General features: G+C 43.0%; 1 protein-coding gene across 1 annotated transcript in view; it reads right to left on the reverse strand.

Moving 5' to 3' along the window:
- LOC108897364 (protein bicaudal C homolog 1) overlaps window positions 1-17936 on the reverse strand; it is a 54478-nt gene that overhangs the window by 10013 nt on the left and 26529 nt on the right. Inside the window, exons 4-12 of the mRNA XM_018696944.2 lie at window positions 15488-15567; window positions 14266-14424; window positions 12736-12789; window positions 8818-9000; window positions 6595-6846; window positions 4870-5001; window positions 2359-2563; window positions 454-615; window positions 32-219 (exon numbers count right to left, since the gene is read on the reverse strand). Coding sequence (XP_018552460.1) covers window positions 32-219; window positions 454-615; window positions 2359-2563; window positions 4870-5001; window positions 6595-6846; window positions 8818-9000; window positions 12736-12789; window positions 14266-14424; window positions 15488-15567 — 1415 coding nt within the window. The remainder of the gene's footprint in view (window positions 1-31; window positions 220-453; window positions 616-2358; window positions 2564-4869; window positions 5002-6594; window positions 6847-8817; window positions 9001-12735; window positions 12790-14265; window positions 14425-15487; window positions 15568-17936) is intronic.

Raw genomic sequence — 17936 nt, forward strand, 5'->3', positions numbered from 1 at the left:
ATGCAGCACACAGTATATAAAAAGGGCCAACCTTGACGTGTCCATTGAGAGTGCAGGGGCCCTTGGTGCAGTCAGGTACCCCGTTGGGCTGCTTGTCTATGGGGGCGAGACCAGGTGGAGGGGACGGCGTGCTCTGAGTGTAACCCTGCACACCTGACAGCAGGATGCTACTCAGGGTGGCCTGGGTGGCAGGGTGCAGCATCAGCGGAGATGAGAAGCCTGAGATAAAAGAATGGAGCATCAGCAATTTACAAAATTTGAATAATTAATTAAAGAATGTTTCTAATCATCTACAAGGTCTGTGGCCTCTGTCTGTCTATGCATCTACCTCTCTTCATTTATATCAACTAACTTTGAAAGTTCACCCACAAGATGCACGGTTTTCGTATTATGTACATGTATAATGTATAATCTCACAACAATCACATGACAGTAGAAATAGTGTATACGGACCTTGGGTGCTGGTGAGTGAACTGGGCCAGAGGGAGGGGGAGGGTGTGGGGGTGCTGGGGCTCTGGGTCTGCAGAGGACTCATGGAGGAGTTTAGGCTGTTGAGGACGGCGTTTGGGGCGGCCGAGTTGGTGAGGGAGTGGGGCGCCGTCGCACCAAGGAAACCTGAGAGAGGACCCGGGTGGGGGGGGACACACACACGAGATGAATAGATCAGCGGTGGTCCTGTCAAAGCGCAGAGCCATTTTTCAAGCTAATCACACGTTACACGAAGGCCCTCAGAAAATAATCTTGGTCTTCCAGCTATTTAACTGGAATTCCATCACACTGCCATCAACCAGACAGCAAATGAGAGGAAGAATTTCTTACATTTCTACAAGGTCACGGATGCAAAAGCACATATCTAGAGCGTCCTCATACCCAATAAAACCATGTTATTGAGAGCACCAACAATGTGGTGCTTGGTGTCTTTACCCAAACACAGTGTATGAAAACAGAAAGAAGCAGGTTTGTGGCTTTAACAAGGGGCTAGTTTGGCTCCAGGAATAAGGCCAGGGATTCTTCTGGCAGACTGGCCTGTAATCTGAGGAAGAGAAGCATGTAGCAATTACTAAAGGCCAGGATGTGGCCGTCCACAGCTTCGCCCCCAGGCCCCTGGGTTTAAAGAAGGCAGCAAGAAACCATCTCTACTGTACTGACACTTCATGGCACATTGTTTTTATTTATTTTTTTAAAATTGATTGTCCCATCTCATTTGGTGGGAACACAAGGACATGAAATAAAGATTATATGGGGAAAAAATACTGTATACACTCTCATCATAACCAAACATATGCACTTCAACAAATTATCAACGCATATATAAATCCAATATCAGTGCTTACCTCCTCCATCATCTCATGGTTGCAGAAAATAAAAAATAAAACCATTCTGATATTCTTCCCCTTTTAAAAATGACAAGGAAATGTCTAAGTAATAATGTAGATTTGCTGTGGTTAGTATACACACAAAACATGCTACATTTATATTTAAATTTATAATACAGATAAATTATGATAGATCTGTTGCCATGAGCTGCTTCCTGTCAGCTTATTCTACTATCTGCTTTTTCCTACTGCTTTTGATGAATTACTCATGTCCTCGTTTCCACGTTTTTTTTTTAACAGTCTGAAGCCCAAAGACATGCCTCACATGAAAGCAAAAAAGCAGATAACTGGGGCTAAATATTTGCCACAATATTACTCTTACTACAATCAATTAAAAGTAACCATTGGAAACAAAAAAGAAAATTCTGACGTCTGTTCCAAGCTGAACTCTGTGCCTTCACGTTGAGGTCAGAGCTGCAGACAAACAAACTCCTACGCAACTGTAACTGTTCATCGTCCTATGATTCATAAGCTCATGATTCACTCTAGTGTACTAGTGCAACTAAAGTCATACTGAGGTTATTTTCTGATGGTTGACTGATCAAAGATTCGCAGATGTGGGACTCACTTCTTGGCATGAAATTCATAGCAGTTCTGCAGACAAACAACTCCTACTGTAAAGTGCATATAGAGATGATGGTGCCATGACTCACTGGCTGTGATTTATGTGGATGCTGAAAGGATATTTGTATTTGATTCTTAAATCACTTGAAACTGGAGATTCAGCAAACCAGGTGAAAGGTGGCTTTAAGGACATCTGGCTTAGAGATATCGTCAGTGGATGTGTTGCTAAGAGAGTGTGTGACTGATACCGATGTGAATGACATATAATATACGAGGAGATTAATTCCCCTGCAACAACATTTTATCTCTGATGCATTTCATGCAAGAAACAAAAAGGGTAGCATCTCATTTTTCCTCACCAATTTATCTTTTCATGGAAAAAGTAAAAGTGTCTTAACCAGTTAGACAGCATCATTACCCAGATTGCTCAGCCCCAGGCCAGCTGAGGCCAGGATGTCCAGGCCAACGGGGCAGATGAGGGACGGGGATGGGCCATTGGTGGTGGGATTCAACGCCACAGAGGGCGAGGAGGACGACACCCCATTGCTCTCCAGGCCCAAGAGGAATTTTCGGGCTTCATACATGTTCACCGCATTCCTCTCCACGCTCTTGACTATCACAGACTGAGGAAGAGGGAACAGGTGATGAGAAACCGAGGAGAGACAGGTGGGGTGGACAGGGGGAGTCAGAGGAAAATGGGAAGGAGAGTGAGATAGAGGCAAAAGAGAAGGGGAGGCGGGGGGTTAGAGGCATGAGAAAGAGGGAGAAGAGGAAAGGAAGGGGAGGAGCGAGGGCTAGATAGGGTAGGGAATGCTGGCACCAGAGACAGGGAGTGAAAGGGAGGATGAGGGGGAGACAAACATAAAGGGGTGGAAGGAAGAGGGAATTAAGCATAGATTAGGAGGATAAACATTAAGGCAATGTGGGAGAGAGAGGGAGACATGGGAGCAGAGTTTGAGAGAAAACATTTCCTAATCTATTGCATAAAATACATGTCTAGCTCGCTGATATGAGTGACGAGAATATGAGGTAATATTAGTTACTCAATGACTATTATACTCTGAGGCACTATATCAACAATGAGGAATTGAAAACAGGAAAGATTTTAAATCAGCTAGAGAAATGACTTCGACATTTTCCACATCACCAGAAACCCTGCCCTTAAAAATGAACGTGAGTATAAATCATCTCCTGGCTCTTTGTGTTTTGCCTGAGCGGAGCTTTAGAAAAATGGATTCCAATCACGATCAGTCTCTCCGACACACACAGACACAGACACACATACACACACGCACACACCCTCCTTTATGGGTCTGCCAAAGTGCCGGGAGCACAGAGTCTACGGAATGCATTTGGACGGGCCTTTTGGATTACTGCTGTCACCTCGTTAAAATGTTTAAGTGAAGGGTTCTTAAGAGGATCTGGGCTGGGTCAGTGTTTACACTGGCACCTCCACACCAGTCCCCACAGGCCTGTCTGGTTTGGGCATCGAGCCCTGGCTCAGGGTGGGACGTGGGCACCTCGAAGAGACAGTCAGGACTGGGCCAAGTGGTGAAATATGATTAGGAATATTATGCGTTGTAGAACAGTAGACCATGAGTAACATTAGAGGTTGGCTTTGAATGTGACACAGGTGCACCACAGTTACTGTAAGAGGTTGCAAATCCTCATATAATATGGAAATGAACAATCAGGGTACCGCCAATTTACTACCTAATTTACTGAGAACACATTCAAATCAATAGTTGGAACAGCCAAGACGTAATAAAAATATTTAGTTTTTCTATGCATCAGGTGAAACATGCACGGCAGGCTGTGTGCAGAGGAGAAGGCAGACTGTGATTCCCCACTGTGGCAGATGTCAGATGCCAAAACTATTCTCAGTGTTGGTATGGCATGATTCCTCTCTGTGTAAGTTTTTCCTTTTAAATTTCATCAAATGGTGATGAAATGTGACATTGCAATCTATAATTTATTTCAATTGCATGCTGTGACGTTTGACAAGGAGTAATTCTCGAATAGAACAGTGGCTTATTTGTTTCTTGCTAGTCGTTTTTTCTCTCTCGCTGACACAGCACTTGAACAAGTCAGACAGCAGCTATGTTTTTCTCAGGGTGAAAAGTTAGCATATGTTTCCTTATAAACCTTAAAGTTTAGTAGAGGTTTAGGTTTATAGGGAATGATTCATTTCTAATCTTGTCCATTTTATGCCATAACATTGCCCATTAAAATAAACATTGACAAATACAGGCATGAGCTCCAAGTTTAAGTTGTACATAGGCCGGTGCATTAGAATCAGTCTTTTCTAAACACATTGTTTTTAATGTAACTGAAAAATATGATCCTGTAAACACAATTAATTGAATCTGTGAGGCTTTTCTTAGGCAAATGCTTACATCAGGATGCTAACTACTCTGAATGACAATACTAAATTCATTGGCATGCTAACGTTTGCCAATTGCCACAAAATAAAGAGTACAGCTGAGGCTGACATCATGATGTCATCTGTTTTGTAGGTATGTAGTTATAAAGTATTGTATCATTGTTTGTGTTTTGTACTATATTCTCTTTGTGTGTTTTATACACCCACCAGTTTGCAGTACAAATTAGCTTGAGCTATAAATGCTGCCACATTGGTGCTACATTCCCGACTCCACAGAAATAATAAATAAATAAATAAATATTTAACAAATTGCAATTTTGAACTGACAGTGATGATAGATACAAAGTCAGGTGATCTGCATAACAATCTATTCAAAATGTAGAGGAACACTGAAGTCATTGAGATTCATCCTCTGGGCACCATGTGAATGTGTGTACAAAACAGCTGCTGAGATATTTCAGTCTGGACTGACAGACATTACCGCTAGCATGGCTAAAAATCCCCTAAAAAGTTCCATGCTGTGTGAGTATAAGCCTGGTGTCATACCTTGCTGGGTTGTTTTGGCTTTGGTTTGATACTGATGAAGACATCCAGCTGTTCCATTAGTGCTGTGATACATTGGGGCTCCACCTCAATGTCTTCTTTAATGTCAAACATTAATACCAGAGGCAAGCAGCCCTGTGGAGCAAACAAAAATAAATAAATAAAAGCATAAAAGCATATTAACAAAAATACTTGTTTTCTTCTGTCAGATGTAGACTAATATCTTTCATAGCCTTGCTAGTGTTTTATAATGTATTTGTGTTCTTATATTATAGGCTATTTCTCATAACAGTAGTATATTTATCCTTCATACTTTACCATTTGCAGACCTACATGTTAGCCATACCAATAAATACAAGATTCACTGCTGGATTCATCCCACACAGGGCTTGGGAAATTCCGCCAAGAGCAATCTGTTTTGCATGATCACCACCACAAGCGCCACAGACATCTATATTTTGGGCCGAGAGCTGGACAGCGCTCCTATTGTGAGTGGGTGTAATTAGCAGCAGAGTATAGGGCCAGGCTGGCTCTGACAGGGCCTGAGATCGGAGCTGTAATCTACAGTCTGGCTGAAAGAGGCCAAATCACACAGTGCACTACTGCGGGCAGGACAGTGTTCTACTTTCACAGCGACTCCCCTACTCCTCTTAATTCCCCTTCTCTTCTTTCTCAATGTCCTCTCACCCCAACCCCCTGCTTTCTATGCTTCTCTCCTCCTGTCTAACTCCTCTCTCATAAATCAATTGCTTTTTACTCCCACTCAGACAGACAGTGAGAGGATCCTTCTTGTGTGTCCTGTTTCCAGACCAAGAGAAAGTCATGTTTAGTCACTGCAACAACTTTGGCATTTGCCAAATGTCTTTGGGGCCAAATGGGAGACCGCAGACAAAGAGAAGGCAGCTCTGGCAGAATTACTGCCCCACATTATGGATCTCCAAAAACAAAAGCCAAAGCTGTTTATGGCTGAGATGTCTTATATACACCAGCTCAGCAGAAGCTTTAAGCCAATGGTAATTAAACAGCCATCACTTTTGCACATTTTTGAAACAAACTTCTGATTATATTCTTCAGTAATTCAGATAAGGGTAGCCTCAGTGGTCACGGGCAACAAGACAAGAATAACCACATGACATTTTTAACCAAGAGAAATTTAAATGTGAGGCTCTTCCTCCTGGTCCAAAACACTAATGCTAACGTGCTGACCTCTGAATTACTGGCAAGGCTGAAATTCCAGTCCACCAAAATCTACTATACATGCAGGCCAAACCATTAACACCAATAAGGATAATCTGTACACAGACAGAACATTAAGGACCCAAGCCAGGCTGATGCAAATGCGTGTGTCCATCTCACATGCAGGTATGCGGCGGCTATAAATCACACAGGCTAACCTTGAGGTGGTTACAGATTGTTGTTTAACTGACATAGACATTTTAGTAGTTTGAGTGGAGCCAAGCAAATGTCTCCCAAGGCTATTCATAACCCCTGAAGGCAATCATGGTTTACTCCTTGAACCCCATCTCAAAACCTAAGCATCATTCACACATACCATGATGATGTTAATCAAACAGTCATGTCCATTATAGCTACCACACAGCATGTGGAATCTGTATATGTAAGGGATATATTGCCATTGCCATCCTTTAACCACAAAAACAAAGGTTAGCAGTTTAAAGTAACTACATTTTCAACCAGCGGACGTCAATAAACACAAAACAAACACACCATGAGGTACTGCCGTGCCAGGCAGACCGATTCAATGGTGCCCTGAATGTAGACTGTGGATTTCTTCTGGGGGCTGTTGGGGTCAGGGAAATGGATCTGGGCGCCCGTCCTCTGTGTGATGTGCTTGATGTTGCTGCCATTGCGGCCCTTCATGAAGAGGTGGTGCTGGGGTGCAATGTCCAGGTGGGTGGTGACTGAGATGGTGCTCGCCAGGCTACCAGCCAGATGCTCCAACAACAGAGCTGTGCCCCTCTGGGGAAACACAGACAACAAGTGATTAAAATGATTAAAATAACAGATAAATGATATGAATATAGAAGTTACCTTCCACTAAAAATATGTTTTGTTTATTGTTACAGTACTATTATATTATTCGGGTCTAAGGACAGAGGGTGTTATGCTGTACAGATTGTCCCTTCGTGATTTGGGATATATAAAATTTGACTTGACTATTAATCCAAGTGCAGTCTTCAAAAGTCGTGAGAAATTATGACACAATAAATTAATATTTGTTAATTATGCTCCATGAAAACTAACCAGAAAATAGTAAATAATGCCTTTCACGATTCAACACAGCCTAACATGATGTCTTCAACATGTCCCAAGTTACTGTGATATAAAACAAAGAAAAGCAGCAAATCCTCACATCTGTGAGGCCAGCAAATGTTTGGCACTTTTGCTCAGTGAATAATTTCCACCATTAATCATTCATCAAAACCTCTGTAGATACATTTTCTGTCAATCATTCTTAATAATTAATCAACATGTCTCTTCAGCAGTACTGACAACTTTCATTTTTATGGGAAGTTTATTGAACGATTGTAATTATACAATACGTTGCCATCTCATTTTGGATGCGTGCTAATAGTGATTTCTCACAAGAATATCAAATGAAGATGTGAGAGTTCATTTCTTTAAAGAAAAACAAAGCTGTAACAGCATTAAATTTAGAGCAACATCCAGACCACATTACAAACTAATCAGTTAACAAGGAGAGAAGCTAAACCATGTTGCCTGTTTCCCAAGGAAAACACTAGTATTTTCTATATAACCAACAGAAACTATTGTATTTTCCACTTCATCTGCTGGCCAGTTGAACAGTCTCATTCCTCACCGACTCTGCTGTGCCTCTGCAAGCCATCACTTGGCCTAGTAAAGTAAGTCATTTCCAGAGTGCAACAGGAATCTACACACTGTGGCCAGCATAACACAACAGTCCACAGTGGTTTTGGCAATCCTAGAAGGTGCTCCAAGGGTCTCACACCACCACATAACATAGCATACATATTCCCTCTAATCCTCAAGCCTTCATCTGGCATGCTTCCCAATCTCGACTGACCCCTCAGACCTACCACACTCAGGGGCTGTGCTGCAAGATACATCCACATGCACACATTTACTGTGAACAGAACACAGGAATGTGCACAAATGCAGACTGGTATTCAAATCCAAATAGAAGCAGACAAGCATACATGAATAAATAAATGTGTAGATGCATATGCAGTTGCTGGCAAACTGAAATGAGCTCCATATTGTTAACAGAAGCCCAGTAGTGGGAAAATAGGAGGTAGTGGGTATGATTTCTTGGCAGAGATGATGGGAAGACTCCTTGGCAGGCTTTAACTAGACACAAATCAGATGCCAGTTCAGGAAGTGCTTGTGTAAAATGTACAGTATGTTTATGAACATACACAGATGCAGAAAGGAAACACAATGAGAAACCAGTTTAAAATAGAAAAGTAAGTCAGGAGAGATGTTTGGATTGCTGGTACAGCAGTGGGCTTAGTTAAAAAGAGCAGCTCAGAGCAGTGTCTCCCTGCGAGTGGAGAGCTGAACTACCAGCTGTCCAGCTCAAGCTACCAAACATCTCTCAGCACTCTCTTGCCCCTGTGGTGCTGAAAGTAATGAGGCGGTTTAAACAAGAAAAGTGAGGACCGCTGACAGTGTTGGTGGGCCTCGACGTGGTGCAGCTCTGGAAAACCTTTTCTTGGTCTGTGGCTCACCATGTAAACGGGTGGAGAGGAGTGAGGGTACTAATGCAAATATTGTTACACTCCGAAATGACTGACAAGGTGAGTGCACAGGTCAGGGTTCAGTTAGCGTTTTTAACACCTGGCTGTTCAGATTTTTGCGTCACCAACCAGGCAACAGAAATCACCTATCGGCCCAGTCACACAAGAAGCCGACACCACCAACAACCTGCGCCCCTGCACCCCTCCTCACCTTGACTGCGTTGGCATTATTCTGCGAGCCACGAACCACGCCCGTGGCCCTGTAGAGACGTGTCGGGGGCTTGAAGGAGACTGTGAGGTTGTAGGTTTGCGAGATGTGCTGCACGGTGGGGGAGCTGGGGTCAGACTGCATGATGGCGGGAAGCTCGAAAGACAGCACAAGAGGGAGCAGCTCCTAAAAAATATGGGGGGAACAGAGGGAGAGAGGAGACAGAGAGAGAGAGAGAGAGAGGGAGGGAGGATAAACATTAAGACAGTGAGGGAAAAACCCATCATATTTCTGTGAGCATGGTGTCACTGGAACATCACGACGGCTGCTGGAATACTGCAGTTATTTGAAGTTAGAAAGCTTATCATTATGCTGTCACTGCCTCTGCAAAAGAATAGGCAAATAAAACATGTGCCAACAGTTTTCTTAGCAAAGTCATAACAGGCACAGTGCAGAGTCCTGTATCATATTGTGCAGTCATTCTGACTGATTAAAACCATTTGGACACCAAGTAAAAACACAGAAGTAAAACAACGATTTCTTTTACATAGTATAGACATATAAACTGATGTACAGACATAACAACCCTTCTTTCAGCAGAAAGTGGCATGTAAATCTGTCAGCTCAAATAAATCAAGAAGTTAATCTAAATGAGGTCAGCAGTGCCAGGAATGAGACACCCTATGTTACACAGTCGGTGGAATCACTGGGGAGCTTGATTTAAACATTACGGCTGCATAGTCGTTCAAACTATGGTTTAAAAATGCTGCAAAACACCGGTGTTCTATGGTCTGTTCATTCTCATACATTAATTTCAAGTCACCGAATCAAAACTGCAGGAGCAGCAACAGACATCAGCGCTCGTCATTTGTATCACAGCAGTCAGTCAAACTAAATAACGGCAGACAGGAAGGCCTCGCTTCATGCACACACATACTTAGGCATGCATGGGAGAGAAATCACACAGGCACACACCCATGCGCAGACAGACTGAAGGGAATGTACACGTACACACTCACAAAGGAGAAAATGAATACGGACTCTCACACACACACACACACACACACACACACACACACACACACACACACACACACACACACACACACACAGTGTTATCCAAACACTGACTCTTGGGCAGAGCGCCACTATGGTTTTGGCTGCCAGTGAAGGGCAAGCAGCATGAATTGCTCTGACCAAAGAAATGCATCCCTGATCAGTCCCATATGCGCCTGGCCTTACATTTCTATCACGTTTCAGCACTCGCTCTCCGAGGGTTCGAGAAATTTAGGTCAGCACTGAGGGAAATGCAAGAGAGGACAAGCAGAACAGCAGGAGTCAGGCGCTGAATGAAGAATAGACTGATTTTTATGGTGGAGCTGACCTCAGCTTTTTTTTTTTTTTTTGAAGAAGAAGAAGTCTACCTGGCAGATATGAGTTTCACATGTATTCAATCTGAAAGCGCTGCTAAAAGGCCTCAGTTCGCCTGACATAAAGGCGAGGGATGAAGAAAAATGAAAATATCTTCAAGGTGAAACAACTGGCCAGGCTTTTCATCACCTGCCTGTCAGCGCCACCTCTGAACGCTCCGAGAAATCCCCTGAGAATCCATCACCTCAACAACCGGCTTGTTACAGACTCAAACAGATCTCCTCCCAAGAAGGCCCCAGAAATACAGTAGACCTTTCAAGTCCAATACAGTATATCTGAATGTTAAAGGGACATTACAGTATGTTTGTTGCTAATGCAGCTAAGGGAAAAGCACAACCCAGCCCCTTCTGGTTTCAAGAGAGATGGAGAGGATGTGGTCTAAAGGCCACCCAGGACCAAACACACAGAATCTGTATTGTGTTATGCACTGGCAACCTCATCAAGAAACTGGAATAAACCATCCTCCCTCCTGCATTTTACAGTGCAGTGCCTTAATATCGACACAATACCATCTTCACAAATTCTCCTTTCAATCCTCTTTTTAAATTAGATAAGAAGGAATATGTTGATATTTTGGGAAATTAACTTTTTTTTTTCCAATTTCTTAGATGACAAAATCAATTCCACTCTCATAATATAAAGGTGGAACCACGGGGTGGTTAGTAAAACCTGTAAAACTGCAACCCGTTGTCACTCATAGAGTTTTTTAAAATCACGCTGGTAGGCAGTTTTTTTTTTTCCTTTAAAGCTAAACTGGTACAGATGCAATAACTTATATGTGAAATTTTGTGATTTGGCTAATAAGGTGATTGCCATCATTATTTGTATTTGTTGTGCATATATTATATATGTGCAGAAACACATTGTTATGACTGAATGAAGACAGGGGTGCTTTGTAGATGAGCATTTTTCTATGTACAGTACTAATAAAGTGGACAATGTGCAATAATGAGATGAAAAGAAAATCTCTCCCTTGCTGCATTTGAGGAAATTGACTCGTGGTTAAGCGATGTAGCTCATTCATGATTATGTGTGGAAGGACTGTCTAGCCCTGAGTATTGAGTGTTTTATGGATCAGCATACAAGGTATCTGGGGACCATGGAATGAGAGGAGAATCAAGGTCTGGTTCAATTGAAAGAGGCCACGCTTACTGAGAGGGAAACCGGTCTTTAGATCCACCCCGCTCATCCGCTGACTGTGTGTTCTTTGGAGGCCGGAGCAATCTTTGTGATCCTCTACAGCTTATATTATAAACCCCTTTGTACAACATTGGTACGGTCAGGTTTGACTTTTGGGTTGCGGCTTGCTGCTTATGAAAACAACCATTAAGCACGGAGAGGTATAGGTATGCATACGCTCTTACATTTGCCAGTGCACACTGCACAAACATCCCGCATGACCTTCTCTTTTTCCCCCTCTTCTCTCGCTCTCTCTCCTCATCACACACACTTCAATCACTCAGTCATTCTCACATGCACACACGGCCTTGTTAGTTTTGGTCAAGTCCACGGCGGAGGAACGTGTTCGCTGCAGACAACTGCTGCGGTGTTGAAATACGGCAAAAGTTCAGAGATGTAACAGTTCACACGAGCGCAGAGGTCCCTCCGCCCACAGAGCTGAAGCTGGAGGTCGAGCTTCCAGTCAGAATGAAACTCAAGATGGAGATGAGGCTTGGACATGGGCTGAAGATTGGCCTGCGAAAAAAGGGCTGAGGCTTATGCTTGTATTTTACAATTGTTCTAGGGAAGTGGTCTGGGAATAAATTAGGAATGGTGCTTGCGGCTTAGGGGAAGTGCTGAAACTGTGCCTGAAGTGCACAGTTACCTACTGTAACACTGGCGCTCCTCCATTCGTAGGATTAAGTAGGGAACTTGGCTGTCTTTACTCTGCTGTTTTATTTATTTATAGAAGTGACTGTTTTGAGTGATGCACCTAGGATCAAATCAGTAAAGTTCAACAGAATCCCTCGTTCTCTGCTGCTTATATTATTTCGCCATGCAGTTATGAAACAAAAATATAAACAACCTTTCCTCTAAAAGGGGTTGGACACTGGAGAACCTTGTGGTGTTGTATGTCAAAGTTCAATCTGATTGAATGCAAGTGAATTCGCCTCGCCCCACTCCACATAGAAATTAATTGGAAATGAAATCTGGTCCTAATCCGTAAAACTAATCCAAATGGCAGCTCCCAAGCTAAACAGGGTGGTCGTGAGTCCAAACTGAGGCAGAGGCAGCCGTATATATAAATATGACTGTTTGGAACACACTGAGCATTATGCTGCAGGAGTGGCTTCAAAAATTTTTATGGCTGTTTTTTCGCCTGTAAAATTTGGTAAGTAATGAAATCAGTTGCAACTGTCAGAAATTCAAGCCGACCACTATCGCTTTGTGGTAATTTACAAGCCTGCAGGGAATGACTGTTTGATACTCAAAACCTGGATTTTGGATGGAGTATCCCTTTAAGACAAATGTGGCTGAGTTCCAACTTACCCGTATTTTTACTCGAGCTGCCTCCACCCCTCCTGGCTGCCCTGCAATGGACACCTGTTCACAATAAAAAAGGGACATATGTAAATCAGTTAGCCAGCTCTAACCTAATCCAAAACAAACAATGGCTCAGATCACTGCATACAGTTATACTTAATTTCAGTGCTGAGAGCAATATCTAGAACAAACAGTGAAAACAGGAAACGTTTAAAGGCCTCTTCTAAAATGAGACCTAATCCTTTTTTCTGACATATTTTCAGTTCATGTTTTAAACCCTTGAACCACATCCTTACTATTACCATGAATCTAACATTCTGATCAGAAAAATGGCCCTCGCAATTTAAGTGATTTACTTTATAACAAAACCACCAAGATGACAGACTTGAGATGAAAATGGTGATAAATAGTCTCATTAGATTTCTCCTCTCTTATTCATTTCCCCCTTTCGTAGGGCAACTTCTCATGATTGTGGGACAAACCAGAAACTGGTTCCACCAGTGTTAGTGCTCCAGATAAAATAAAAAACTTGTTTTTGGGGGGGGGGGTGTGTTATTAAAAAAGAAATGACAAAACAAACATAAAGCGGGTCAGTCTGGCACTCCGCTGAGAGTGAAAGGTAAGCAGCCACTTCATCGATTTTCACAGTCGATCTATATTTGCTTATCAACACCACTGCACTTGTCAATATGCTCTGTATCTCAAAGGCTCTGCTGTAGCGAGAGAGCTTTTGAAAGAAGAGACGGCTTAAGGGCTCTGGGGCCTAAAAGGAGTCTCTTGCTACTTATCAGCCTATACTTGCATCATTACAGTAAGACTGGAGGAGGTTTAATAGTCTGTGAGATGCGGGGCGTTTAATGGTGTGCACAGGCGTACCACACTACGCAAAACCGCCAGAGATAAAGGTTCAAATCAGTAAAGTAGAGCTTTGGATAAAAATAACCAAAGTGGTTGGTTCTTTCATACACAGGTGCACTGTAGAGGCACCAGGCAAAGATAAGTATGTGATGCCATGCCAGGCAGTGTGTTCTCCTGAACTCCTCATACTACACTTTAATGGTAATTACAGCAGGATCCTACTGCTCTTCTACTGAGTCCAGCCAAAACACACCGGCTTCCTCTGGCTTGGCCAAACAAAACAGCCAAGTAGACCAACTTTCTGCAACCTGTCCAGTCAGAGACCCTGTGTCAGTTAGTAAATGGACTCGGAGTGGGGCACGCACAGATCAGAAAAATACTTTTCAGAACCTAAAATCTGTCCTAAGCTGCTACTGAAGGAAACTGTGGAGTGATGATGATACTAAACACTCAAGGCAGCAGAATGCAATACACTTACACTCAAAATATAACCATGGTGCAATGTTGTGGTTCATAAGATTAAAGCAAAATATTTGATGAAGCAAACTCTTTGATCAGAGAGCAGTAAACATCTCACTCCACCCATCTAACTGTCAAGCCTTAGTGTGACTGCGTGGTGTAGGTCTATGTTCGCAGCCTCCTTCACTCACACACACACACACACACACACACACAGACCTGGTTACTTTTCTCTGTCTGGTTATTCCTGTTGGAGTCTGGGAAATGGATGTGGCAACCCGTCTCCTCCATCACCCTCTTGATGTTGTTGCCACCCTTGCCAATAACATGGGAGTGCTCTGTGTGGGAGACGTCCATCTTCAGAGTTACCCTGTTACTCTAATGAGGAGAAAAGACAGAGCTGGGCTGAAATGAAGATCGATGACACTTGCAATAGTTCTGTGAGTGGAAAATGCAAAAGGACAAAAAAAATGGTTGTTTTTTTTTTTTTCAAGTAAATATCATCCAATGCATTCATTGTAAGAAGAAGTTGACTTGTGGGTGCACCCATCTAGTACATGCTGTACACTGTAGTCCACAGTGTCCCTGAGGCACAATAGTTGATCCAATATCACCACACACAGCTTATAAAACACTATATAACCTCTATCTCTGTTCTTTGTTCAATCAGATTTGTCTCTTTTCATGGCTACGTGATATTTCAAAATGTTCAAACAGAGAGAGGGACCAAGACAAGCTGCAGTCTCTGGTATGCACCCTGCTCCTCTGATTATAAATGCTGCTTTGCTCAAAGTCCAGTGCAGCTTCTTTTCTCTTTACTCCATTTTATTAGTCATAAGACCCAAAACTTAGAATTTTCCCTCTTTTAAACGCTTTCACATGTTGCAGTTATTTAGAAAAGAAGCAATTGAGCAACAAAATATGCACTACATAAAAAAAATAAAAAATAAAAAATCGTGTCTGCCAGACTAAAACAGCCTTTTCGTGACAAAACCATATGAAATGCTATAAACTAAGCCAACCCTTTGTTGCTCCTTTGTGTGCGGCTGTTCAAAAGTGCATGGATGATCGCCTGCCCCAAGGGGGTGCTACAGTGCAATCGCCCAGGTAGGTGAGTTCTAGTGTTGCCATGGCAATGAAGGCTGCGCGCACGCACACACACACACACACACACACACACACACACACACACAGCATGCAATCTGCAACCAGCTCAAGATGTGACTATCTGGCTAGATTAGTGCCAAGTTGCACCACACTGCTGTGTGCAATCTGTCACTTGGACTGCGGGAGAGACGATGTGAAATACATTTAAGTGCGACTGAATACCAAGAAAGGGTGAGAAACGAGGGATGCAGAGAGCAAGAAAGAGGAGACCAGCAGAGAATTACACACATAAACAGGAAGTCTGTCTTCACTGTGATAAAGATGCATACTGTACCTTTGTGTCAAGGACGGACATAATTCTGTCTTTGGCTTCCCTCACATTCTCCCTCTTCCCACACACCTTGATGTGTGGATCTGCCGGGAAGGAGAAAGGGAGACATTAAAAGTGACAGAGACAGAGCCTGTGTTTAATATGTGTGCATGCTCAGAATGTGTGAGCAAATGAGGCAGGGCTGATAAACGGCAGATAGAGTGTGAAAGTGGGACGCAAGTTAAAACTCATTTAACCAAACATGACACAGCAGTCTGCATTTGTCAACAAATTACAGCGCGTTACAGAAAAAAAAGCTCTGCAGCAGTAATTGCTGCTCTGATATCTGCAGAGTCTCATTTAAGTCAGCAAGTAACCACATGGCACAGGGAGGGGAGAGTTTTTTTTGTGTGTGTGTGTGTGGGGGGGGCGCTCTGTGGAATTATATTCAGGCAATCCATCAGTCAGTAGAGCCCAAAGAAACACTATGAGCTGAAGATAATTGTTCTGCTTCGATTTAGCCCTCGACAGAAGACAGGGACAGTCGTGTGACTCTTACCACGTCATTTTCCTGAACCTCATTCTGTCATTCAGTCCCTCCCTGCAAAAATATACGGTGACTAATTTTTCAGCTTCTTTTTCAGACTTTGCTGCACAGGAGTCCCTGCGTCTCTGTGTGCATTTTGTCAGCTGACACACACAGAATCAACGCAGTCTCCTCAAATTGATGAGATACCGACTCCCAGCAGAAACTGCAACATCCCAATTTCCTGTGTGCATGCCTGGAAAATCGTGCAAGTAAGGTCCTAATAGCTTGAGCAAACTGTGCTTCCACCGACCTCCTAAGCCCCTAAATACTTGAGTTAAAATAACCAAACACTGTGTACCTAAACTATTCAAAGCTAATGCTTGTGTCTGTGGCCTACATCTGGTTCTGCCGAATGCCGGGGCCCCTGGAGAACTCAAATGTGAAAACACGTGAACACACAAATTCAAATGTGCACACACATGCACTAAACACCCACGGCCCACTGCCCCGTGTTAACTGTACTGAGCAGCAGGAAGTCCAGTAAGCCCCCCTTCCAGGAATACCCCTCCCCATACACACACACACACACACACGTACAGCATCTCAGATTTACAGTATGGCCGTCAGACAGGAACTACTGAATCAGATTTATTGTTACAAAGTCACTGGGACCTCAGAGAACCCCACGTTTGCGTGTTTAGACTGTCAAGAAGCTTGGGCTGTGAAAAATCCTTCACAGTGCAGGCATGAGAAAACCCAGAGAAAGATGGACATCAACTCATAAAAACCAAAACTCTCCATAAAGGTGCAAAATAAAAAGAGCACATGATCTCATTCGTCTTTAGAGAACAGCAGAACAAGGTTTGGCTAGAGTGAAGAACTCTGTAGCACTTTAGCATCAAAAGGAGCTTCAGCCCTTTCTTTAATGGGCACTGGGAACTATAGACCATAGAGTGCCAGCAAACAAGCACTGATCTTGTTAGTGAGGGTCAGACAACTTCAACACATGCCGCTACATCACACCAGGGAGTAACAACAGCTCTTAAGATGTTTTCAGGGGTAAGAACTAAACAAAAGTCGAGCAGCAGTCTGACACAGTAGAGCTAAACAAAGGAAAGAGCAGAGCAGAGAGAGCGAGCAGAGACCTATCACAGTCTCAGTGCTGGTTCCAGGAAATTTTCCCATCATACAGCTGTTGCTGGGAACAATAGAAATCTCTCCTGCTTCCTCCTGTGGCACCCACTGTGGCCATTGGAGGGAGTATGGCTCTTCCAGTGTCTTAACCTGCACAGCACATCTGGCAAACATTAGCCGTCCTAAACGAGTGTTGCAGTCGTGATGTAGAACACCCCCGCATTTTTCAAGTGCAGTGTGCTGCGTGGTCCTTTTTTTTTTCTTTTCTTTTTTTTTTTTTTTTCTTTTTTGATGATTGATTGCAAAATAAAAAATGAACACCTTAAGTCTTAATTTGGCACACACTGCACCTATAAAAACAAACACAAACAAGAGCAGACTTGCAGCTGCAGAAAGTGAAGCGTTTTCATTTGCACTAATTTTTACACAATTTCACTTGACAGAGAAGAAACCTTTTGACCCTGAGCTCTGCACTGGCAAAGCTGAAGCATTTTTCCAGCTAGGGACTACATTCGAAAATACCACACAAATGAAGGGAATTAAGTCCTTTTTGGCCTGGCGTTTCTCATTCAAAACATCTGCGGAAACGTTGAAACCAATTGGCAAGCGGGTCTAGTATTAAGATATTTACCACATAAAAACAAAGCAAACATCAAACATTTAAGAATAAAACATGCTTAAAACACAAAGACCAGGGCCACTGCGTTGACCACTCTTTCACACAGTTCAACCTGTCTCGTACATGAACAATACGGGTCCTCACTGTATTAAATCACTGACAGCGCACTGATGATGGCTTTGCCCCCGGTG

Source organism: Lates calcarifer, linkage group LG16_LG22, assembly GCF_001640805.2.
Source record: "Lates calcarifer isolate ASB-BC8 linkage group LG16_LG22, TLL_Latcal_v3, whole genome shotgun sequence".
Lineage (NCBI taxonomy): Eukaryota > Metazoa > Chordata > Actinopteri > Centropomidae > Lates > Lates calcarifer.